The sequence below is a fragment of the Gastrolobium bilobum genome, unplaced genomic scaffold, assembly GCF_033153095.1.
Source record: "Gastrolobium bilobum isolate Gb01-03AN ecotype WA unplaced genomic scaffold, APGP_CSIRO_Gbil_v1 utg52412, whole genome shotgun sequence".
Taxonomy (NCBI): Eukaryota; Viridiplantae; Streptophyta; class Magnoliopsida; order Fabales; family Fabaceae; genus Gastrolobium; species Gastrolobium bilobum.
Window position 1 is genome coordinate 35,889 of NW_026899555.1, and position 23,991 is coordinate 59,879.

Sequence of the window (23,991 nt, forward strand, 5' to 3'; positions counted from 1 at the left end):
ATCATAAATTATTTCATACAGAAAATCTCAGTTTAGATCTTTATGGCAAAAACTATAAAATTTAATTTATTTTAAAAAGTTCAAAATTATGCTGGGACTGTCTTTAATTAGTTGAGTGATTTAAAAATGGGTTCATTTTTCTGTAATCAATAGAGATAAGTTATCTACATTGAGTCCAAAATGATATTATTTTGGAATGGAGATCAATGTATTATAATTTATTTCACAGTTATAATAGTCTTTCTTGTTATAATTTTTTATTTTTCAACTCAAAATGACGTTGTTCCGGGGTGAATGTAGATACTTTATCTATTCTCGATTCTACGAGAATTTTTATGAAAGCCTTTCATTTGCTTCTCTTCGATGAAAGTTTTATTTTTCCATAATGTATCCTCATTTTTGGCCTAATTCTTCTTCTGATGATCGATTCAACCTCTGATCAAAAAGAGAAATCTTGGTTCTATTTTATTTCTTCAACAAGTTTAGTAATGAGCATAGTGGCCCTATTGTTCCGATGGAGAGAAGAACCTATGATTAGCTTTTCGGAAAATTTCCAAACGAACTGAAACAAATATTAAAGCCTTTAAAAATATGTATAATTGCATTTTTTTTGTGGAACTTTGCTCTTTAATTTTATTATGTTTCTATCTATATTGTGTGGGGATATTTGTTTAATGGGTTTGCTAGTCTATAGTCAATAGATAATTTATCTGCATTGAGCCCAAAACGACGTTGTTTTGAGACGGAAATCAATATATTCTTGTAATTATAATTTATTTTGGGTTATATTAGTCTTTTTTTTATAATTTTTTAATCTAAAATGACATCATTTTGGAAGCGAATATAGATAATTTATCTACATTAACATTAAAGCCTTGTTTAATTGTTATAAATCATTTTTATTAGAAAAGTCAAACAGTTAACCTTATCACTGTCTGTGGATATCTGAATTTTGAGTTATTCTATGGAAAATCAATTTTATTTGCAAGATGAGTCAAATAGTGGAATTTTTTTTTATTAGATAAAAAGTTTTAATGTATCTAAAGTCAACTTATTTTTAAAATTTTAATGTATTTAAATAATGAAATACTTTACATTAAATTAATGATAAACAAGCCGTTAAAAAATACTTATTCTAAAGAGTATATGACAATGTCAATAAAATAAAAATCTACAAACAATGTACAAAGATTAAGCAAAGTGTTTGTCTCATTGCATGGAAAGTTGTAATTGTATGGGTAGCTATCAGCTAGTTCTGCTCAATATTGGACAACGACGAAAATGAATCTTCCACATTTGTGGTATTATAAGTTCGTTCCTTTCACGTAACTACATATTTGACGTCCGTTAGGCCTTAACCGTTCTAACCGATGGAAATGGAAATAATAAACAAAGCAAGAAAGTCTGGCCCGGTTCGAATTCTGCATATCAAATATAAAGCTTAAGACCCAAAACTTTTAAGTAACAAAATGTTCTTAATGCCCATTAGCCCATCCAATATCAATTGGCACAACAAGAGCATTTATCATATTTGCACAGAGGTGTTTTCCTCCATTATATTTTCATTTTCCAAATTATTTTGAATGCGCGTTAAGAATAAATATTTATAATACACTCAGTGTGCTTTTTCTCTTGAGCTCAAACAAAATTTCTGTTGAATGCTCAAAAGCCTTTTTTTCTCTTGAAAGCTCATCCACACGATTTGAAGAAACACTTAAAATGTGATTTTTATAGATTTTTTCTCAAAATCAACTACTAAGAAAAAATCTCAATATTATCATGATTTTTAAGAAAACTTTCCCAAATATCTTTTTGAAAATAAAATCAAAATCTTCAAATTAATTTTCCAAAATTATGTAAAATCTAATCAAATATTTCAAAAAGAAAATTAATATCAAATTAACTTTTTCTTTTTCAAATCAAAAACCAAATTTTAAAATTCTATTTGGATTAAAAATAAAACTTTTAAATCTTCTTTTCCTTAGTTTCCAAAGCTTTAAAGATTCTAACCTAAGGCATGATCAGGATTCACCTCATTCAGCCATTACATGAAATCTAAGATTTTATCTTGCAACTTCGATCTTCATGATTTCATGACAATAGTGTCATATTCTCTTCATCACAATTTATCACAAATTAAGTCTTGTAACAACCTTTCAAAATATAACCAAATTGTTTGATAATTTGGCTTCACTTGTTTGTTATCATCAAAAGACAAGGTGTAGGACCCAAACTTTGAACCCAAAATATTAGCTATGCCCTCTGTGTGCTATGATTCAACTGTTTGTCTTGTGTGCGACTGATACAAGAGCCTCTATGTTATGGGTTTTTAATTTTGTTATTTTATTATTTTCTAAATTGTTGGTTTATTTTAAGTTAGTGGATAGATTATTGGTAGTTATTAGATAAGTGTTAGTAGTGAGTAGTTTGTTTTAGTTCAATATATTTAGTTGTTGTAGTAGGTAGTTATTGTTTTCAAATTGTATTTTATCTATTTAAACTCTCATCATATGAAATAAAGAATTCATCAGATGAATTATTTGGAAAAATACTTTGTGTAAGAGGTAAAACTTCCTCAATAAAAGCTACCATTCTATGTATATAACAGTTTGGTATCAGAGTCAGACACCAAGCATGGAGAAACAATTGGGAAAACTAGAAGATGCAGTTCAGGAACTTTCCATTCAATTGAAGGAGATGTTTACTAAACTCTCCAATCGGCTAGATGCTCTTGTATCAACCACCAAACTCTCTTATTTCATTTCACACCCAAATATTTCTCTCTTTTTATCTCTACACATAAAGCAACCCCCCTTAACACTACCATTGCTATTAAAATTTTGAACACAGTCAAAGTGTCTCAATCAAATCGAGCCTCTCAACCAAGACCCTAGATTTTTGGTTCAGATAAGACATATCCAATCAGAGCTTCACTTATAAAAATTTTGAGAAGGGAAAAGAAAGAATCGTGGCTATAGGACATTTTTCAACCAACAACAATAGATAGACAAACATGGATATTGAAAATAATTCAATCACTTAATCTTACTCTTGAGGACAATAGTAATTTGTAAGGGGGGAGAATGTTACTAGTTTGTTAATTTTATTATTTTATGAATTGTTGATTTATTTTAAGTTAGTTGATATATTATAGGTAGTTACTAGATAATTGCTAGTAATTGGTAGTTTGTTTTAGTTCTATATCTTTAGTTGTTGTAGTAGGTAGTTATTTTATAAATAGTTGTTATGATAAGATCATCTTGATCTTATCTTTCCAACAACTTTCCTAGTCATCAGATTAGTTGTTGTCTAGTGCAATGAAGAATGTTTGTATATTGCATAGAAGCCAAAAATATATACAAATGTTTGTTGCACTTTTGAATTTAAACAATAAATAACAATTAATCTAATGACTAGACAGTAACTAATATGATGAATAAGAATAAATAACAATTAATCTGATGACTAAACAACAACTAATCTGATGACTAGAAAAGTTGTTGGAAAGATAAAATCAAGATGATCTTATCCTAACAATAGTCTATTATTTTGTTTAGTCAGTTTATATCTACTTAGTTTGCTTTATAAGTTAAGTGGATTCTCTGTTTTGTATACATACTTTTTCTAACAGAATAAAGATAGTTTTCACTTTCCTTTTTTTTTAGTATTGATGAGGGGCTCAAGCCCAGAAAACAAAACAACAGCTACATATCAGTAGCCTCCTCCTCTACCAAAGGCCCTAAACCAAAGGGGACACTATGAAAGACCACAAAAAACTCATGAAAGTTAAAAGCGGACTTAGCAATCCAGTCTGCACAAGAATTCCCTTATCTTCGAACATGAAGCAACACAATGTGCCAATCCTTTTCCAGCCAGCTATGAATAGAATTGTTCAAGAAAAAACAAGCATTGTCATCCCTCATGGTAATAAGCGCTTGAATAGCCCGAAGGGAGTCACTCTTTACAATGAGGTTCTGGACTTTCAAATCCCAAGCAAATTGAAGCCCCTTGAGGATTCCCCAGAGCTCTGTTGTCAACGGGTCACAACTTCAAATGTTATAAATGAACCGAGAAATCCATCTTCCTTGATCATCCCTAATGAGACCCCCACACGAAGCTTCGCAAGGATTTCTCTTCGTAGCAGCATCAACATTTAACTTCCACCAGCCAATTGGGGGAGGCTTCCACTTCATCAGGTGTCTCTCCAAAAGGGCTGTTCTGCAGGAGCCATTCTTACCAGCAATATTCCTAATTTCTATAATGTAATTCATGATGAGAAGGGGAGGGTTAGCAAGTCTGACAAATTGAGCTTCATGAATTTCTTTGTTTCTCCAGTTCTATAAGAACCAGGATGTAACAGTGAAGATGTCTTGCCAATCAAGGGGCTGCGCATGAGGCCACCCTTTAGTCACGTTCTTGTGGATCCACTATTCCTGAGGCAGATACAAAAAGTCGTTGGGAATATTACCAAAGAACCAGAACTTCCAAATAGGGAGCGTTTTTTTATAGTCATGCAAAACATAATGTCTTCTACTTTATCCAGGCATGTATGGCAGAAATGGGGCCCTCCCTAGTTAGCTATTACGTCTCTGGTAAGAATACGACCATGAAAAATAAGTCAGATGAAGTGGCGAAGACGTTGAGGGCTTTTCCATTTCCAAATATGATCCCTGGTGATAGACTTGAAACCCATGATGGTATTGTAAGCATGTTTCACAATGCTCCTGGACTTCGAATCGTTCCTCCACACTAAATGATCTGACTCCCCATCCGCTGATGGAGGAATGAACGATCTAATGTGATTAACCACCTCTCTAGGAAGCACTCTTTGCAGGACTTCTAAATGCCAGTCACCAATGTCCAAGTTCACCAAGTCAACAACTTTAGCCTCCAAAATCATAGAGGGAGGATTGGATAGCAATATTCACTGATAGGGGATTCAAATTGCGTCCACCTATCCGTCCAGAAATTGATATCTCTCTCATTGCTCACTTTTCACTGCAAGCACTCCAGGAAATCTTCCCAGATTCGGCATAAGCCTTTCCACAAAACCGAGTCAAGGTTGATATGAGGTAAAACATCTAAGGTCTAGCTCCCTTTCATACTTACCCAGCAACACACGAACCCAAAGAGTATTGTTATTATTTAAGATTTACCAAGCCACTTTAAACAAGAAAGCTTCATTATGGGCCTTTAGGTTATGGATGCCTAGACCTCCAGCCCACATAGGCTTACACAAATTACTCCAAGCAACAAGGTGGACCTTTTGCTTTTCGGCACAATCTCCCCAAATGAAGGCTCTTTGGAGCTTCTCAATCTCGCTGCAAACTGAAAGAGGAATAGAACCAAGCTGCATATGGTAGGATGGGATAGAGCTCATAACAGTCTTGGCAAGGGTAGAGCGACTGCAAAAGAAAGGAGGTTTCTTTTTCAGTCAGCAAGCCGAGTTTTAACATGATGGATGATAGAAGAGAAGTTTTGCTTCCTACCTCTACCATGGTACAAAAAGGCCCCCAAGTACTTCCCTAGAGACTCAGCAACTCTAAATCCACTGGCTTGGGTTAAACTCTCCTTCACAATAGGAGCAGTGTTCTTTGAAAAATAGATCACGGTCTTTTCTATGCTCACCATCTGCCCAGACATATCACAAAAGGTCTTGAAAGTATCCAACATCACTTCCAACTAACTGAGACTAGCTTCTCCAAAGAGCACTAGGTCATCAGCAAACATAAGATGCGAGATAAAAGGGGCTTTCCACCCAGCTCTCATTGGTTTCCATTGTTTAGACCTCACCGCTTCATCAATCAAATGGGAGAGCTTATCTATACACAGCACAAATAAGTACGGCGAAATAGGATCCCCTTGGCGAATGGCTCTAGCAGGGAGGAACGGTTCAGAACAGCTGCTATTCCAAAGCACCTGAAAGCGAGGGGATGTGATGCAGGCTTTAATCACATCAGTCATCTCCTTGGAAATACCAGCTTCTAATAGCACCAGGTGGATGAACCCCCAATTCAGCCTGTCATAGGCCTTGGCAAGATCAATTTTAATCGACTTGTATGCTTTCTTTCCCGCTTGTCTGTTCATGGAATAGGTCATTTCCTGCGCAATAATAACATTGTCATGGATGACCCACCCAGGAACAAAACTAGCCTGGAAAGGGGAAATAAGCTTGTCTATAACAGCCTTCAAACGGTTGATAATAATCTTCGTGATAGCCTTGTAAAGGACATTGCATAATGCTGCTATAGGACACATCTGCTAAACTTTCTCTGGATTATCCACTTTGGGGATAAGAACTAACAGGGTGTCATTGATCGATTTAATTCCCTCAGGATTGTTAAAGAAGTCTTTAATATCCTTACACACTTGATTCGCTAACAGGTCCCAATTTTTGTGATAAAAAATGGCTGGGAAACCATCGTAGCCTGGGGCTTTGTGAGGCCCCATTTGAAAGAATGCAGTTTTAATTTCCTCCACAGCTAACGGCTTGCTAAGCTATTGTTTTTCAGAGAAATCGAGAGAGGGCCAATTGACTTGAGTGGTGAACCAGAGCCTAACAGGTTGCTTTTCAGAAAAAGGTGAGTATTTTTGTTTTTTATGTATCAGAAGTTTTTCTCTCTGTTTGTAATAAGTTATTATTTTCAAATTGTATTTTGTCTATTTAATCTCTCATCACATGGAATAAAGAATTCATGAGCTGAATTATTTGGAAAAACATTTTGTGTAAGAGGTCAAACTTTATCAATAAAGCTACCATTCTATGTATGATGAAGAACTTCTTACATGTAAGAAAGATGTTACGTTCTCTTAGAGAAGGTAGTTCAACAAAGTCAGTTAGGATCGATTATGAGTACTTAATTAGAATTGTTAATAGTGGGATGGAGTTGTAAATATGCTAAAAATAATACCATGTATCTTGAAATATGCTAAAAATAATACCATGTATCTTGTGTCAAGGCTATGCAGAGAAATATCAGTATTGTTGTTTATTGAGTTTCAAGGTTCATCACTGTTTATCTCTTTTATCTTTTACAAATTTCTGAATCTGTATCATTGGTGCTTTCATTGGAACACCATTCTATATCATGGAGTTCGCGTCTCCACCATCCCTATAATTGGTTTCAGCACTTCATTATTGAACACCACATCAATGTCTTTCCATCCCTTTCATTCTTTACATCAACTTCATGAAGGTTCAAGAATTATCGGAAGAACTGAGTTCTTTTAAACACAGAGTCGATGCCAAATTGGAGGAAATTTGTGTTCAAGCTACTGACACCAGAAACCAAATCACTATGTTAGTGAATCAAATTAGGGGTGGCAAAAATGAGCCAACCCGCAAAAAACGAGCCCGGTTGGGTTGGCAAAAATGAGCTGTCAGCCCGACCCGGTCCAGCTCGGAAAAAATGAGCCAACCCGCGGGTTAAACGGGCCAGCTCGCGAGTTATTCTTTTTAAAAAATAAAATAAAATCCAACAAAAAGAGTCACGACAGATATCACACTCACTCACAGTCACACACTCACCCCAGGTCCCCCACCCACACCGACGACGACGACCTCTCTTCTCTTCCACCGGTTTCGTTCCTCTTCACAGTCACGACCCCTGCTGATAATATTGACAGCCTAAACGTGTAGATCTACTAGCGGTAGCAGAGAGTCTTCTGGATTTCTATTCGTTATTGAACACGAATCTTATGATTTTATTTTTTATTTTTCAAAATTTGTTTCGTTGATTAGGATATCTTCACTATGGTTTCAGAAATGTTGAATGTTAAACTAAGATGAGTAAGACTGAATTATCAAGGATGAAACCACCACTTGTTCCGTTGGCAACCTTGATTGGCCTTTTGTGAAGTATGAACAAACTTGCTTGGCGAAGAAAAGAGAAGATTACTTTCTAATCAAGACAGATTGCCAGAGAATTCCTGGGGATTCATCAACACTGTTTTCTGTCTTCGCGATATTACTTGTGTTCATCGTTAGGGATGAAGAAGTCCCTTTCATTTGGATCTTTGAGTTGTGATTCAGCACCAACTGGGATTCAACACCAACCGTGAGCCAACCCGCAAGCATTTTTTCGAGCTAACCCGTGATCCATGTTTTTGAGCCAGCTCGCGAGTTTTTTTGAGCCAACCCGCGAGCCAACCCTAACCCGGCTCGGGTTGGGTTGGGTTGAGTTTTCTGGCTCATTTTTTTTTGAGCCAACCCTAACCCGACTCGATTTTTTCGGGCCAACTGCGGGTTGGGCCGGGTTGGCTCATTTTGTCAACCCTAAATCAAATGCAGCAACTCCAAGAAGTTTTTCTTGCTCACAATGCTCAACCATGTGATTCATCTCGCCTCTATCCTCAAGTGGAAGTTTCTCATTCGTTTCATCATTTGACTATGCTCGAGAATTTGATTAAGCTCGAGAATCTTGATCACTGTTCCTTGCTCAAATATTACACTAACGTTGCAGAAGCTTTAATTTCTTTCATGGAAGTGCAATTGGTTCAATTAGACCATGGACGGACAACTTCAGTTGATCCATGTTCGCCATTGCAGTCCATTTTCATCGATTAAGATTCTACCTCTCATTCATTTTTTTTTTATTTTTTTTAGAAAAACAGAGCATAGCTCTAACAGTATTTTAGTGCAAGTTTATGAGCGAAGTGATTCAGCAGGTCTGTGTCCCCTGTCTCATAAGCCCTCTCACCAATCAATTTTACATGTTGTTCAAGGAAATCACAAGAGAACACCAACAGTTGATCCGCGTTGGCTGTTGACATCTACTCCAAAGGAAATTAGTGCATCCACTAAACCACTGTTTGGTTCAAGAGGCATTTTTTTGTTGGTTCTATGAGCACCTCTATTTTTGATTCAATGAAGAATGTCATGGATGATTCACTTCTCAAGAACGTTATCACTCTTTACCAATTTTTAGGTCTATACAATGATACTGTTCCAAGTCGAAAACAGATGCACATCCCCTTTGCTTTTGAGCTGCCACATTTTGCATTTGGATTCCAGATGACCTTTGGTAGGATATTTAATTTACCTTGGATCCAAGAGGTTCTTCAGCGTTTCTCATTTGGACCTTGAGGACAAGGTCCATTTCTATAGGGGTGGGAATGTTACGTGTAAGAAAGATGTTATGTTTTATTAGAGAAGGTAGTTTAACAAAGTCAGTTAGGTTCGATTATGAGTAGTTAGTTATAATTGTTAGTAGTGGGATGGAGTTGTAAATATGCTTATAAATAATACCGTGTATATTGTATCAAGGCTATGCAAAGAAATACCAGTATCATTGTTCATTGAGTTTCAAGGTTCATCCTTGTTTCTCTCTTTTTTATCATTTACATATTTCTGAATCTATAAGAGGACTCCAAAGTCCAATTGGAGTAAAATCGTAACAATGACCTTCTTCTCCGTCTCTTTTCGTTGTCCCTGGTCATCGTTTGACAGCTTATCCCTAGCAAAAGAAACATAGAAGCAATATCAAATGGTATTAGCTCAGTTGACGCATGAGAGCTGAGTAGGTGGGGATGAAAGCATGTGTTCGATCATTTTCAATATCACATTTGGGAGGAGTTTAAAGCCTTAATCCTGGACCCCTCCTGAATCACATTAGTCGCAAAACGATGAATCGATCAAAATATTTCAAAAAAAAAAACACTCGAGCAAAATAAAAATAAAAATAAAAATGCTAGCCTAGAGAAGGACAAACATATATGGTAACTAGGTTCTGCTCCTTTTCTTATTTGGTCAAATTATATGGTAAGAATCCAATATTTTTTTTTTTTTGATAACAGAATCCAATATTATTTTACCAAATCGAGTTCGCGGTTTGGACCGTATATGTACTCGAGGTTCTATTGTCTACTATACATCTCTCATTTTGAACTTGAAGGGGGACTAGTTACCCGGTTACAATCGTGCCTCGTGCAGATAATGTTTACAAATGTGTTAATAAAATTAATTTTTTATTTTTTAAATTATTCTCCGACCAATAGTAGAAGACTAATATTTTTGAGGCAGGAGATTACACTAAGTGAATAAATCTCTTCTAATAATTTTTTTTATATACATACAGTTAGAGATCGAACTCCTGTCAATATGCTTAAAGAACTTAATTATCTATCAGTTGGATTTTATTGATAATAAAAATTTTAACATCAACGTCGCACTTATTTCAAAATATTTAATATAATCAATAATAGTATATCATGGGAATAAAAAAATAACAAATAAAAATAATAATATGTATAAAGTAAATAATAGAAAAAAAATTACATCCCCACGGTAATAATAGTTTTTTTTTTTTCATTTTGTCGTTAAGCAAATTATATGCAATTTATTTCTTACTTCATTATATCTTATTTCAATATTTAATTTTAAATAAGTTTTGGTCGATCTCTTACTCATTCTTTATTACAGACTTTCAGTAACAAATTTATTTTCTTACAAGATAGTATTTTGAGGTCATGAAGCACATGCTTTCATTTTTAACGTTTGTGGAATGTTATAATTTTAAATGGGATTATTTTTTTTTCATATAAATTTCCATGACTAAAATAAAAATATCAAAGTAAAATAGTTAATTTTTGAATTCTTTATTAAAAGGAGGGTTAGGTCATAATTAACCGATGAGAATTCTAAGAACTTGGTTCACGTTAGTCACCATTTATAAGTATAATAATTCACTTTATGGATAATGCAGAAAGATATTAAAAGCAAAAGGGATTTGTGGTTCAAACTTAGAAAAAGATATTATGTTTAAGGGGAATTTATCACCTATGTTAAAATTTTATACTGCTCACCAAAATAAAAATTATATCATCTTGTCATCTTAAATTTGTGTTTATTTCTTATAGTTTAATGTGATTGTTTTAAAAAAAAAATTGTGAATATTTATGAAGAAAAAGATAAATAATTCTTTTTTTCATATAAGTAGTTTATGTCAAATTTTAACATTCTCGTGCCGAAGATTATTATTTGTTGGAGAGTTGTGATTAGATACCTTTTATGTTAAATTCGCTCATAAATTGTAATCAGAAGCTCTCTACTCATTTAACCTCGGGTGGTTGAAGGTTTTTTGTGAAGCAATTACATTTAAAACAGTGGGAGAGGGGGAAACTGATTTGATGATTTTGATATAAAAATAAACAATTTATTGATAAATGATTATTGACAAACACAACATTAGACACAACTGTTTAACTTACATGTTCATGCTTCGTATCGTAGTTATATCTCTAATCTAAACGGTTATAACAGTTCGTGATCTTTTAATCAAAACAAATTTAAACAATCATGTTTTAATTTGATAAACCTCGTGTCAAATTTTAAAAGAAAGAGAGTTCAAATAGCCCGTGGTTTGTCTTTGAATAAGTTCCTTTATATCTTTTTCTATAGTTAAATTCAAAATACAAATAACATCCAATACACGGAAAACTGATTGAAGATTCTGCTAAGTATTACATTAAATTCAAGATTCGTAATCAACTCCTTTTGTTTATGGAGTAGATTTGACCTTTGTTGCCTGTTGCGATTTGATAGGAGCTGATTGCATTTTGTATTTAATCGGAGCTGATTGTATTTTGTATTTAATATGAGCTGACTATGTTTTGTATTTAATAATAGGAGTGAATTGTGTTTTGTATTTAATAAGAGCTGATTGCGTTCTATTAAGAGTTGCCATTTTACGAGTTTGTATCAATGCTTTCACGCTCATTTGAGATATTTAATCGATTAAATATAAGTTTTAATCGATTAAATAAATTAAGAGGGAGATTTAATCGATTAACTTGAAGATTTAATCGATTAAATCTTCAAGTCAACCGTTTTTCCAGTTTTGACTATTTAATCGATTAAATCTTCAAGTTAATCGATTAAAGAGGGGTAGATTGGTAGATAATTCTGAATAAGGGAAAAAATGATTATTAATTAATTAATAAGGAGCAAAAGGTTCAAAAAGCCAATTATCTTGTGTTATCTTTTTCTTCAAACTTTGTAAGTGTATTTCATCATATAAAATTTCTCCAATTTCAGAAAAAGAATTGTGAAATAAATAATAATATGATTCGTTTTTTCTACGGTCAATGTAGATAACTTATCTACATTAAGCCCAAAATGACGTCATTTTGAAGCGAAAATCAAGGTATTTTTATAATTTTAATTTATTTAAGGGTTATAATAGTCTTTTCATTATAGTTTTTCAACCCAAAATGACGTCATTTTAGGAGCGAATGTAGATAACTTAACTACGTTCACTTTAGAAACATTAAAGTCATAATAATAATAATATTAATTATAATAATAATAAGACTTACCTCCGGTGTTTTAAAATTCGGATTGACCCGGGTCTCGGTGACCCGAGGACACCGGTCTGGTGACTGTTTGGACCGATCATGCACTTGATTGGGTTCAGATTGATTGACCAGGCCGAGTCTCGGTAACGCAGTGGGTTAAACGAAACCCGATTGACCCCATTTTTTTTAGAAAACTGACACATTCTTTTTTAAGTTTGCTTCTTATTCAAAGAAAAGAAGGGGGGAAAGTCTTAAGCAAGCTGGACCTGCGTCGTGAGCTTGAAACTAAAGGAAGATCTTAAAAGTAATTTGATTTTTTAACTTAAACAAGAAAGAAAAAGAAACAAAATTCTGATTGGGATTATGTATAATAGCCAACTTTTTAGCTCTCCCCAAATGGGCATTCATTCTTTTTTACCTATTAATATATTATGTAATTGAAAAAAACCTATATTTTATTAAAGTATTTGGATAAACAGTATTGTTGTTTTCATCGGTTATGCGTTTATATTTATAAGGAAATATCCACAGTGCAGTAATTTTTTATCTGACATTTGCTTTGTATCGTCTCAAAGTGCGTAAAATCTTGAAAATAATAATCTTATTTTTTCGCACCTTTTACCAGCTTGTTATGGTCGTTGATTCACGATATCCACTTTTAAAATTGATTCACAAATTCCTTATACCTTGAGGGGTTGGACTCGTGAGAGATAATGAAATGTGTCATTTTTACATAATTTAGTTAATTTTATTCTTTTATTTTTATGCATTCTAGTTATCTTTATGAGAATTTGATTAAAAAATTGAAAATTATGTAAATTATTATGATAAACTTTCTGTTATGTATAAAAGTAATATTCTTCTTTCACTTATGACATTTATTATCATTTACTTTCTTCGTATTATTATAAATAATATATTTATATATTTTTTAATATATAAATAATATATCTAGTAAAATGGGCTATTTGACTCTTTTGCCTCTTATTAATTAATTAATAATCATTTTGCCTCTTACTCAGAACTATCTACTAATCTGTCCCTATTTAATCGATTAACTTGAAGATTTAATCGATTAAATGGTCAAAACTAGAAAAAATGGTTGACTTGAAGAGTTAATCGATTAAATCTCCCTCTTAATTTATTTAATCGATTAAAACTTATATTTAATCGATTAAATATCCCAAATTAGCGTGAAAGCATTGATACCAACTCGTAAAATGACAACTCTTAATAAAACGCAATCAGCTCTTATTAAATACAAAACACAATCCACTCCTATTATCAAATACAAAACGCAATCAGCTCCTATTAAATACAAAACACAATCAGCTCCTATTAATTACAAATTGCAATCAACTCCTATTACATTAAATTCAAAATTCAAAATTCAAATAACATCCAATACACGGAAAACTGATTGAAGATTCTGCTAAGTATTATATTAAATTCAAGATTCGCAATCAACTCCTTTTTGTTTATGGAGGAGATTTGACCTTTGTTGTCTGTTGTGATTTGATAGGAGCTGATTGCATTTTGTATTTAATTGGAGCTGATTGCGTTTTGTATTTAATACGAACTGATTGCGTTTTGTATTTAATAATAGGAGTTGATTGTGTTTTGTATTTAATAAGAGTTGATTGCGTTTTATTAAGATTTGCCATTTTACGAGTTGGAATCAATGATTTCACGCTTATTTGAGATATTTAATCGATTAAATATAAGTTTTAATCGATTAAATAAATTAAGAGGGAGGTTTAATCGATTAACTTGAAGATTTAATCGATTAAATCTTCAAGTCAACTATTTTTTCCAGTTTCAACCACTTCATCGATTAAATCTTCAAGTTAATCGATTAAAGATGGGCAGATTGATAGATAATTATGAATAAAGGGAAAAATAATTATTAATTAATTAATAAGACAAAAAGGTAAAAAAAAACCAATAAAATGAGATTAAACTAATTATTTCGAAATCCAATACCTCAACTAAATCAATAATCAAACTAAATTTTAAAATAGTGCTTTAAAAGAGATTTACTCCTTCAGCGCATTATCACGTGAGATTTATCGTAATAAATCAGAGTTGGTTTGGATACCAAAAATAAAATAAAATTTAAAGGCGGTTTAAGTAGACCCCACACCCCCACAGTGAGACAGGTTGCAGCTGATCATCTGGCACCACCAGGAAAGGACGTGTCCAATTTTTATTGGAAGAACAGCATGACCTAATTAATTGCAGCATTGTGAAAGTCAACGAAACACGAAACCCGCGCCGCACAGGGATACCATCGTCATAAATCAAAAAAAGGGAGGGCAATCCCGTAACTACAAAATCCTAAATTCCTAATTAACCCCACCGAAGGTCCTCTCCGAGTCTCCGATAAAGCAAAAAGAAAAACTCAAAAATAATAATAATAATAAAAAAATAACATCTGTAATTTTAAAATATAAATTTATATCATTTTAGATTTAATCATTGATTTTCGTCCATCAACAATTATAATTTATTGGATCAAAATTATTAATTAATTAATAATAAATTTGGCCCATTAAATTTGACCCAATAGATTATAACCATTGATGAACAGAGATATTTATATAAATTTATATCATTTAAAAGGAGACATGTTTTCCATACAAGAGCCTAAAGAGACAGAGAGAGAAAAAGCCCTGTGATTTTTGTTGCGCTTTTCTTCACTCGTTCAACTCAAATTTTACACGGTGTTCGGCATTTAACCCTAACCGACCCGAACCGCGACCCGAGTCCCTCACGGAGCTTCCCGTAATTTTGGTCACATTCGATCTCTGCGATCGAAGATTCCTTTTCTCCGGTGGAGACTAACTGTTACGACGTCTCTATTTGTTTTCTCTGTTAGGGTTTCGGAGTCTTATTCAACTACTCGACTGCTTCCTTCCAAAATTAGGGTTTCCGCTTCTGATTCGAATTCGCCTAATAGGGTTTCGGGATTTGCTTCCGCGATGCCGCGCAGTTCGAAGCATAAATCGAGCAAACACAGTTCGAGGGATGCGAGGGAGTACTCTGACTCCGAGAGAGATTCCGGCCTGAAGGATCGGAAGAGCAAGGACGAGAGCGCCGCGAAGGCATCGAAGGATTCGAGTTCTGTTGAGAAGCGGAGGCTGGATTCGAAGGACGTGCACGGGAATGGAGAGTATTCGGATGAGTATGCTTCTTCCTCGAAGCGGCGTAAGGAAGGTGGAGGAGATAGGTGGAATGGCGGCGAGGAAGGATCGAAGAACTCGAAGGCGTTGAGGGATTCGAAGAGTAGGAGGAGGGATGGGAGTGTTGGAGTGTACGGTGAGGGTGAGGATGTCAAGAGGAGTAGCGGCAAGAGCGACGGGAAGCATAAGGATTCATCATCTTCGGGTCGAAAGGAGAGCAGAGAAGGTGGGGCCGAGAAGGAAAAGGAAAGGAAGTTCAAAGAAGGTAGAAGCGAGGAATCGGTTGATGGCCAAGAACCCCGCGTGACCAAGCATGTGTTTGAAAATAATGGTAAGGTAACTTAAACTGATTGATTTGTGGCATGTCTGTCCTATTTTTATTTTTTATTTTCCATCGTCTTGCATTGATAGTATCATAAACGTGTTTTGAACTGAAGAATATGTTGCATTCGTGTTAAGAAGGATTAACCTCATTCCGGAATTGATGCTGAGCTTTGATCTTTGTGTGTTTTATTAGGAACAAAAATAACAAGCACAAGCCATTTATACATTAGTTTTGAGTATTAATGCAGCTCCTCCTACTTAGGATTTAGGAACAAGAAGCACACGCCACTTGAAACCTACCAGTTGTATCTATGGGTGGCCTCTCAGCCTACAAAAGCAGTCCTGAAATTGTATATAACCAATTTGTCTAGCGGCTAATGCTAGCTTTACTCTGAATATCAAATACCGATTTCCAATATTTTCCTTACATATCTCTTCAAACTGATGCTACCCTACCCTCATATGATCCACTGCTCTCGGTTCATTAGAATAGGCATATCCTATAATTAAAGGAGTCTCTCCTTGTTCCTCCCATTCTATTTGTTCAATGTTTCGATCTATCAGTAACTAATACTATCAGATTCCTTTTTGTTATATACTTATTTAAATGCTTTTCTTCCTTCATCCTTTCGAAGGAGCTCAAATTCTATCGCCTCTCTTATGGAGGGCCATGGGATGATGAGCAGAGGAGCAGAGCTTATTATAAAGCCCTATTTGACATCATAAGGAAAGAAAATTGAGGTGCACAGTATTTCGCTTCGAGTATTAGTTGAGTTGCTTGGGTAAATGCATCTCTGCATTGTCTGTACAATGTTAAATTCACCTTATGAATTGACATGAACTGATTCAAATAGATGTTAAGAATATACAGTTGAAAAGTAACTGACTTGTTAGGCACTGTTGAATCTCTCCATTAAGATAAAAGCATATAAGAAAAGTTGTTCAACTTTTCCTTTTCTTTTTAGGAATGAATATAAACTGCAATAATTGAATATGTTACCAGTTCCCTTGATTATGTATGTAAAATGAAATGATGAACACTTCATGTTGAGTTTCAAGTCATTTGTTGGATGTTGAAGAAATGGATGCTAACTGCCAAGTCGGTCATTATTAATAATTTTAATTAAATAGTTTTTCTGTATTCCAAAGTTACATATCAAAATAAATGTCTGTTTCTCGATGAGAAGTTCTAATTATATTTCGAGACAGTATACAAATATATATGGAATTTGGATCCTCTCCTTTTTCACATTAACAGCAGAGGGAGAGATTTTGTTGTGAAGGGACCCATCATGGTTTGTGTTGGATTCACTGATATTAAAAAAATGCACTTCGTCTTTTTTTCTCGTAACATGCCCACTTCAAGAGAAAATTCAAATCCTATATAACTTTATCAAATTTATACCCAACTCTTTGTTTGAACTCGTCATTCATGTATGCTAAGTTTGCACTAATGCCATGGATTGTTTTCTATTTGATATGATCTGGCAATTAAAAGCAGTTTAGAATTGACTGGAAATCTACAGTTAAGGGTGTTGTGCCTCACTGGGGGAAGATAGATTCATTAGATTATTTGTCGAAGATTTAAGATAATTGAACAAAAAGTTATCTATATAGAGATCAAATGTGGTTGTCACCAAAATGTCAAAATTTCGTGGGTTTGATTGATGTGATGAAGGCCTCAATACTGGTAATAGAGTTAATTAATATGATTGCATATAGATTTTTGAGTGTTGACAATATATCAGTGTTAACAATGACAAAGCAGGATGCTACACAAGGTTCTTTAGCCCCATTTTCTTCTCTTGTGAGGTCTTCAAATTGTTTACTTTTTCTGTATTCTTTGTGTTTTTGTTCAAGAGTTCTAGTGTCCTCCCGTATTTCTTCTTTTGTCATATTTACCTTCTATCCATGTGGCATGAATTAGTAATGCTATTTTAGAGATTTTTTTTCCTTTCCTTTTGGGAAGTAGGTGTTACTGATCAAGGAAAAGTGCTCCAAGGATGGATACAAGACACAACTTTTATTCTAGCTTATAGGCTTTGGTTGATTCTCTACAATATTTAGATTGTGAACTTCTCTGGATGTTTTCAATTTCTTTTGACTCTTTTGGAGAAAACCATATGATGTATCATATCATGAACTTTTAGCTTGGTTCCCAGCTGGTTCTTCGTAATCTACCGTTCTAGTCATTTATCTGTGTCATTCGAAAATGTGGTTAGTAAATTTAAGAGTTTAACAAAACAATTCATCTCCTCTTTTTTGTACCATTGCCAGCTAAACTGAATATCATGCTGGGATAAATATGGCAATACTGTGCAACCAGTGGTTGTGATTAATATCTAATTGAACTTTTTAGAATTAATGTTTGACTTTGGGATATTAAAATGATTCTGAACAAGTCTATGCCCGTGTCTCTAAGGTTCTGGATGTGAATTATTGGAGAAATTAAACCTTTAGTTGCCCGGGTGTTGATTTGTTCATAACATGACTTGAAATGTTTTAAGTTCACTACTTCCATGGATGAAGTTTGGACTTTTAATGTTTTGGTCCCTATTTTTAATATTTTTTCTTGTAAAACCTTCCATATGATGCACATTGTTTCTTCTGGACTGTTGTTGTGTATAGACATATGATGTACTCTGATTTCTTCAGAAGATAGTTGTTGATTTTGATCTATGCGGCTATGCTTTATTGCAGATTCAAAGAAAATAGATGAGTTGCGAAGCCCTGAACTTGATAACCAGCTCGAGAGGCGAACAAGGAAGAAGAGGGATGGCTATGGTGATGGTGATAAGCATCAAGATGATGTCGGAGATGGTTATGATAGACATTTGTCTTCTAGGGATGACACTGCCAAGGAGGGAAAGAAAAAGGATGATAGGCGAAAAGATGAGAAGTATCGAGACAAGTATTTGGAAGAAATGGACAGGGAGAACAAACATCGACATGACAAGCAACGGGTTGAGCGTCCTGCAAGAGATCATCCTACTGTTAGGTCTGATGATAAACATGCAAGGGAAGAAAAAAATAATTTTGAATCTCGACATAAGAGAACCAAGCTTCTAGAGAGTGACAGGGACCATAATCGTGATCGTGATGGAGAACGAGACCATGATTTGGAATTTGTTCGTGATCGTGAGCGTCACAATGAACGAAATCGTGATCGTGATTATGATCTTGACAGGGATCATGTTTATGACCGAGATCGAGATTGGGACTGGGATTGTGATCGAGATCATGATCGGGACCGAGACAAAGACCGTGACCGTCACCGTGATCGTGATGGGTCACATGGGGATGATAGAAGTACTAGAGGCAAAGAGAGTGGGACAAAGAAAAGAACTTTGGATGATCGTGCTGATTATAGTGACTCAAAATCTAGAGTTGCTAAGAGCTACTATTCTGATGCAGAGAAGAGGAGTTTAAGCAGCACTAGAGCTGATTCCGATGTTGACCGGGGAAGACCTCGACCTCGACAAGCTCATGCAGATTCAATTGGGACTAGCAATAAACACAGATCTCCTGCCTCAAATACACACATTGGCAAAGATGAATATAGGTACTTTTCAACTTAAATGGAAGTTTGGTGGAGCATTGTAAGTTCATGTTCTGAGTTGTCTTTTAGGTGGTATTTCCTCCCGCCTTGTGATATTAGGGAAGTTGATTTGTGCATTTTTTGGTTTGATTAGTCGGGGTTTAATGTGGTATTGTCTTTTTTATTAGTTTTTTCGGGGTATTGTTGTTTTAAAGTAGTGTTATACTATGATTGCTGATAAACAGTTCACAGTTGTCATGAGTAATTTGCTCCAAGGAAGTTTTAATGATTAATTTATCCCCTACTCGTTTATGAATACTGTATTGTCTGTAAAGATTACCTTTTAAGGTTTTTTTTTGCCCCATTAATAACATATTTTTACACTGTTGTTTAAATATGATGTTTTTGAAGCTTGATAAAAAAAAAACTTTTGCTTTGCCAACAGGGTAAGTAGTTAACCTGAGATTGTTGATGACAGTTGAAATGTTGGTTGCTCGATTTAAATTTTATTGCTAGGTCTAACATTGTAAGTATGGTAATCATACCACGATCAGTTTTAACTGGTTGCCATTTTCCCCCATGTTTCAGAAATGCAAATGCTGAAGATCCAAATTATAGAGGCTCAACAATAGAACAGAGAACCAAAAGCTCAAGAGAGGGTTACTCTGGGATATCAGATGGAGGTCATAAATACAAATTAATGGAAAAACCCATTAAAATTGATGAATGTCCTGCAGGTGACTTGTCAACTGAAAGGCCTTCCAGTGCTAAGGCTTCACCCATGGGACTGATGGAAAGATCTCCTTCATCAACTAGCATCGAACGCAAGTATGGGAATAAAAGCAGTGTTAGGCGGAATCTTGAAATTGATGAAAGTGGAAGGAGAAGCGGTACGGATGCAAGAGATTTCTCTACTTCTGATGATAGACTTGGCCGGGAGTCGACTCTTGAGAAACCACTATTGGATGAGCCCTCTCAAGCAGATTCATCCATTTATGGTAGGACTAATCAGAGCAATGCATCATTGCTTCCTCTTCCACCTGGTTTCAGGGCTGCACTAGACAGACCTTATATGGGTTCTTTAGAGGATGATGTTAGAGATAACTCCAATACACGATACAGAAGAAGTAATGAACCTGGTTTTGGAAGAGTGCATGGTGGCAATTCTTGGAGGGCAGTTCCAAGCTGGACGTCACCAGTACCAAATGGCTTTGTTCCCTTCCCTCCTGGGCCGGCTCATGGAGGTTTTCAACCGATGATGCCACAGTTTACGTCTCAACCTCACTTTGGTGTTAGGCCTCCAATGGAAGTTAACCATGCTGGCATTCCTTACCATATTGCTGATGCTGACAGGTTTCCAGGTCGCTTGCGCCCACTTGGGTGGCCAAATTTGATGGATGGTGCAGGACCCGTTCATATGCATGGATGGGATAGCAATAATGGTGTCTTCAGAGATGATCCTCGCATGTATGGTGGCTCTGATTGGGACAGGAACAGGCATTCAACAAATAGTCATGGTTGGGAATCTGGTTCAGATACTTGGAAAGACCAAAATTGTGATTCAAAGAAGGACTTGCCCTCCCCAGCCTGCAAAGATGAATCAGTTCCTGCCCTGTTTGATAACAGTTTGAATGTTCAGACTATTCAGATGTCCCAGGATGAGCACAATCGGGTTGAATCTCATGAGAAATCTCCTGAAACAAAGTTGTCCAGTCTCAGTTCTCCAGCAAAAGTGCCTTTGAACTCTTTATCCCCAACTGTTCTTGAAAAGATGCCTGATACATCGACACCAAGTGACAATACTTCTCATTTCAGCCGTTTCTACCTTTCCAAGCTTGATATTTCAGAAGAATTAGTGCTGCCAGAGTTGTATGACCAGTGTATGTGCGCTCTTAATGTCGACAAGGATGTATCCACTGATGCAGTTGCTAGTGCCAAACTTTTCTCGAAGGTATAATTTCATGAAGACTTTTTTGCTTCCCTTATCCTCTCAAAACTGATAAAGCTTCTACCAAAATCAACTTTTAATTAATACTCTTTTACCTAATCTCTAGAGAAGTGATTTTAACTTGTTTATTTGAGTGTAGTGGTGTATTTATTTTAAGGGAAAAGTGTGTATCCTTTTAAAGGATGGTCCTTTTAAGAGAGAGAAAAAGATAAATCACGGGAGAGAGAGAGTGAGTTTTTTTCCCTCTCTCTCTCCCCCATGATCTATTTCTTTCTCTCTCTTAAAAGGATACAACTTTATATCCTTTAAAATGATATACATTTTCCCCTTATTTAAATGGAAACTGTATTGGTCTTTCAGGCTTCCAATGTACCCAAAAATAAAATATAAAAATATGAAACTGTTTTTATTACCTTTTTTATTAATTAAATGCAACAAATGAAAGATGACATTATTAGTTTTTCCTGTCATGTGATTTGACAGAATGGAATGAGAGCACGACAGAAATATGCTGCCACTTTATCAAGGCATTCGCCTTTTCCAGCTATTGATAATTCTATCTTCCAGGTAAAATTAGATGATCAATTATAAGTCTGGTTACAGAAATTCTCTGTTGGTGAAAAATGCCCATCTTTCTTTTTGATTTTAACAATATAATCATTCTTCTCTTAACCCTAAGTGCTGTAACAACATTTACTGGCTATAGAAATTTGCTTTGTCTTCCAGAATTTTAACTTACTGAACTTGTCAATTTTGTTGACTTCATTTCTATGAATGTATAAATACTGAATTCTGGACTCCTGATGAGTGAACATTTTCTCCAATTTGCAGAGAGCCATGGACCTTTACAAGAAGCAGAGTGTGAAACTGCCTAAAATGGGTGAGGTAGATATCATTGCAGCATCCGACCAGATGCAAGTGGATGAGCCAGTTCCTTTTCCCATTTTGGAGAATGGGCAGGTTCCTGTATCAGCTTCTGATGGAATAAAAGATGTGCTAATAACTTCATTAGAACCCAAGAAAGTGGAAACTCTATCTCCTGCAAAGGAGCATTTGGAAGAGATCAATCAATCGTGTAGCCAAATGGAGCAAGATCATGATTGTGCCCATTCTTTGAAGATAGGCATGTCTAGTCCATCTTCTGGTCACAAGAACCAAGAAGAAGCTGTAGCAGGTTCGCGTGAGAAAGAGGACAAAGTCGCTTCTAATAAGGTGAATTCGGGGGATGCAGAGGAGAATTACTCCATGGCATTCGAAAATAAAGCTCAGTTGGCTCCCACTTTGCACGAAGAGGGTGAGAACGTGAATAGTGAAGCCAAAACTACTGGTTTTGCCCATTGTGCAGAAAAAGAGTTGGGTTTTGGTGACACAAGGGTTAATCACTTAATTTTTGAGGATGGGTCTCCCAAAGCTTGTGATGCTTTGATACCTGGTTCAAATGAGTCTGAGTCGCTAATTTTAAGCCGGATACATCATTCTCCTGAAAGTACACATTGAGACAATTTCTAAATCTTTCATTGCTTTTTATCCATCAGGTTTTAATTTCCTCCCCCTTTTTTGTTGCTTTCTTTCTGAGCGAGGAAATAAAAAGAAATGGCATTCGTATTCTAGAATAGCGCTTTTCAGACCCTCCGTGCATGTGTTTCCTAGCATTTCATCCCTCCTACTTCAGCATTTCTGCATGAGCATGCCGTAGCAGCAAGTATTTCTCTTCTAAGTTGCACTTCCTTCTACCCGAATGCAATGGGCTTAACGCGGCTCGGAAATCCAGTTCATTTCTATTAAATATTTTCCAAATAAATATTAAGCTGGCACTATTCATTACTTCTCTGGTTTTATTTCATGTTTGTGCATTTACAACCCATTTTTCCCCAACAATTTATTTAAGCCACATTCTCTTCCGTTTTTTTACTGATTATTTTTTAAGTTGCTACTTTGTCCCAGTATACTTGTCTCTGGTTGTTTTAAAGTTTGATTCGTTAGGTGTAAGTGATTATGGTATTTATATTTTATTGTTGTCTTCTTATTTTCACTCAAATAAGCACATGTATATAGTTAATTTTTTCTCTCTTGGTAATTAAACTTTTAATATGTTTTGTACATTCAGTGTTTGCATGTTACTCTTTCTTATGTTTCAGAGTCTTGAAATGTTATTTATACTCTAACCTCAAATAAGAGAATAAATTTTGTTTTAAAAATAAATGGTTTTGTCATTTATTTTAGGTTGTCTTATAGATTTACCCTTTGTAGAAAAATTAGTGTTGGCAAATCTTTTACAATAAAAAATTATATACTTATTAACCAAATTGCTTTTATCATAAGCCTATATGTATACGTCGTTACAATTTGCTATGCATGTACAAAAGCCTTTATCGTGTGAGGATATTTTAGTATATGTTCGTAATCGTAATCGGAGTTGCACCATGGAAATTACGTGTGTTGGATATTCCCTTAATTAAAATTGCATCTCTCTCCCACTTGTGATTGAAAAAACGATCGACTGGTGCAATTATAAAGTTTGATTGGAGCTGTTTTTGAATCGAAAGCTGGTTGAGGGGGGGAAACACTGCTGGGTATTAACTTTTAAAGTTTTTGTTGGTGTTTGATTTGATGAGTGGCTAAACTAACCAATACCCAGACCTTACCTGCTGAAATGCGTTGTTGAAGTGTGGCAATTTACGTTGTTTATTATCTTTGCATAAAAG

General features: G+C 35.0%; 1 protein-coding gene across 1 annotated transcript; it reads left to right on the top strand.

Moving 5' to 3' along the window:
- The first annotated feature begins 14,945 nt into the window (after window positions 1–14,945).
- Window positions 14,946–23,265, top strand: LOC133291451 (uncharacterized). The gene is made up of 5 exons (XM_061489714.1): window positions 14,946–15,807; window positions 18,501–19,362; window positions 19,927–21,289; window positions 21,770–21,853; window positions 22,118–23,265. Exons 1-5 carry the CDS (start codon window positions 15,276–15,278, stop codon window positions 22,781–22,783), a joined length of 3,507 nt encoding a protein of 1,168 aa, XP_061345698.1. The 5' UTR covers window positions 14,946–15,275; the 3' UTR covers window positions 22,784–23,265.
- The last annotated feature ends 726 nt before the right edge of the window (window positions 23,266–23,991 follow it).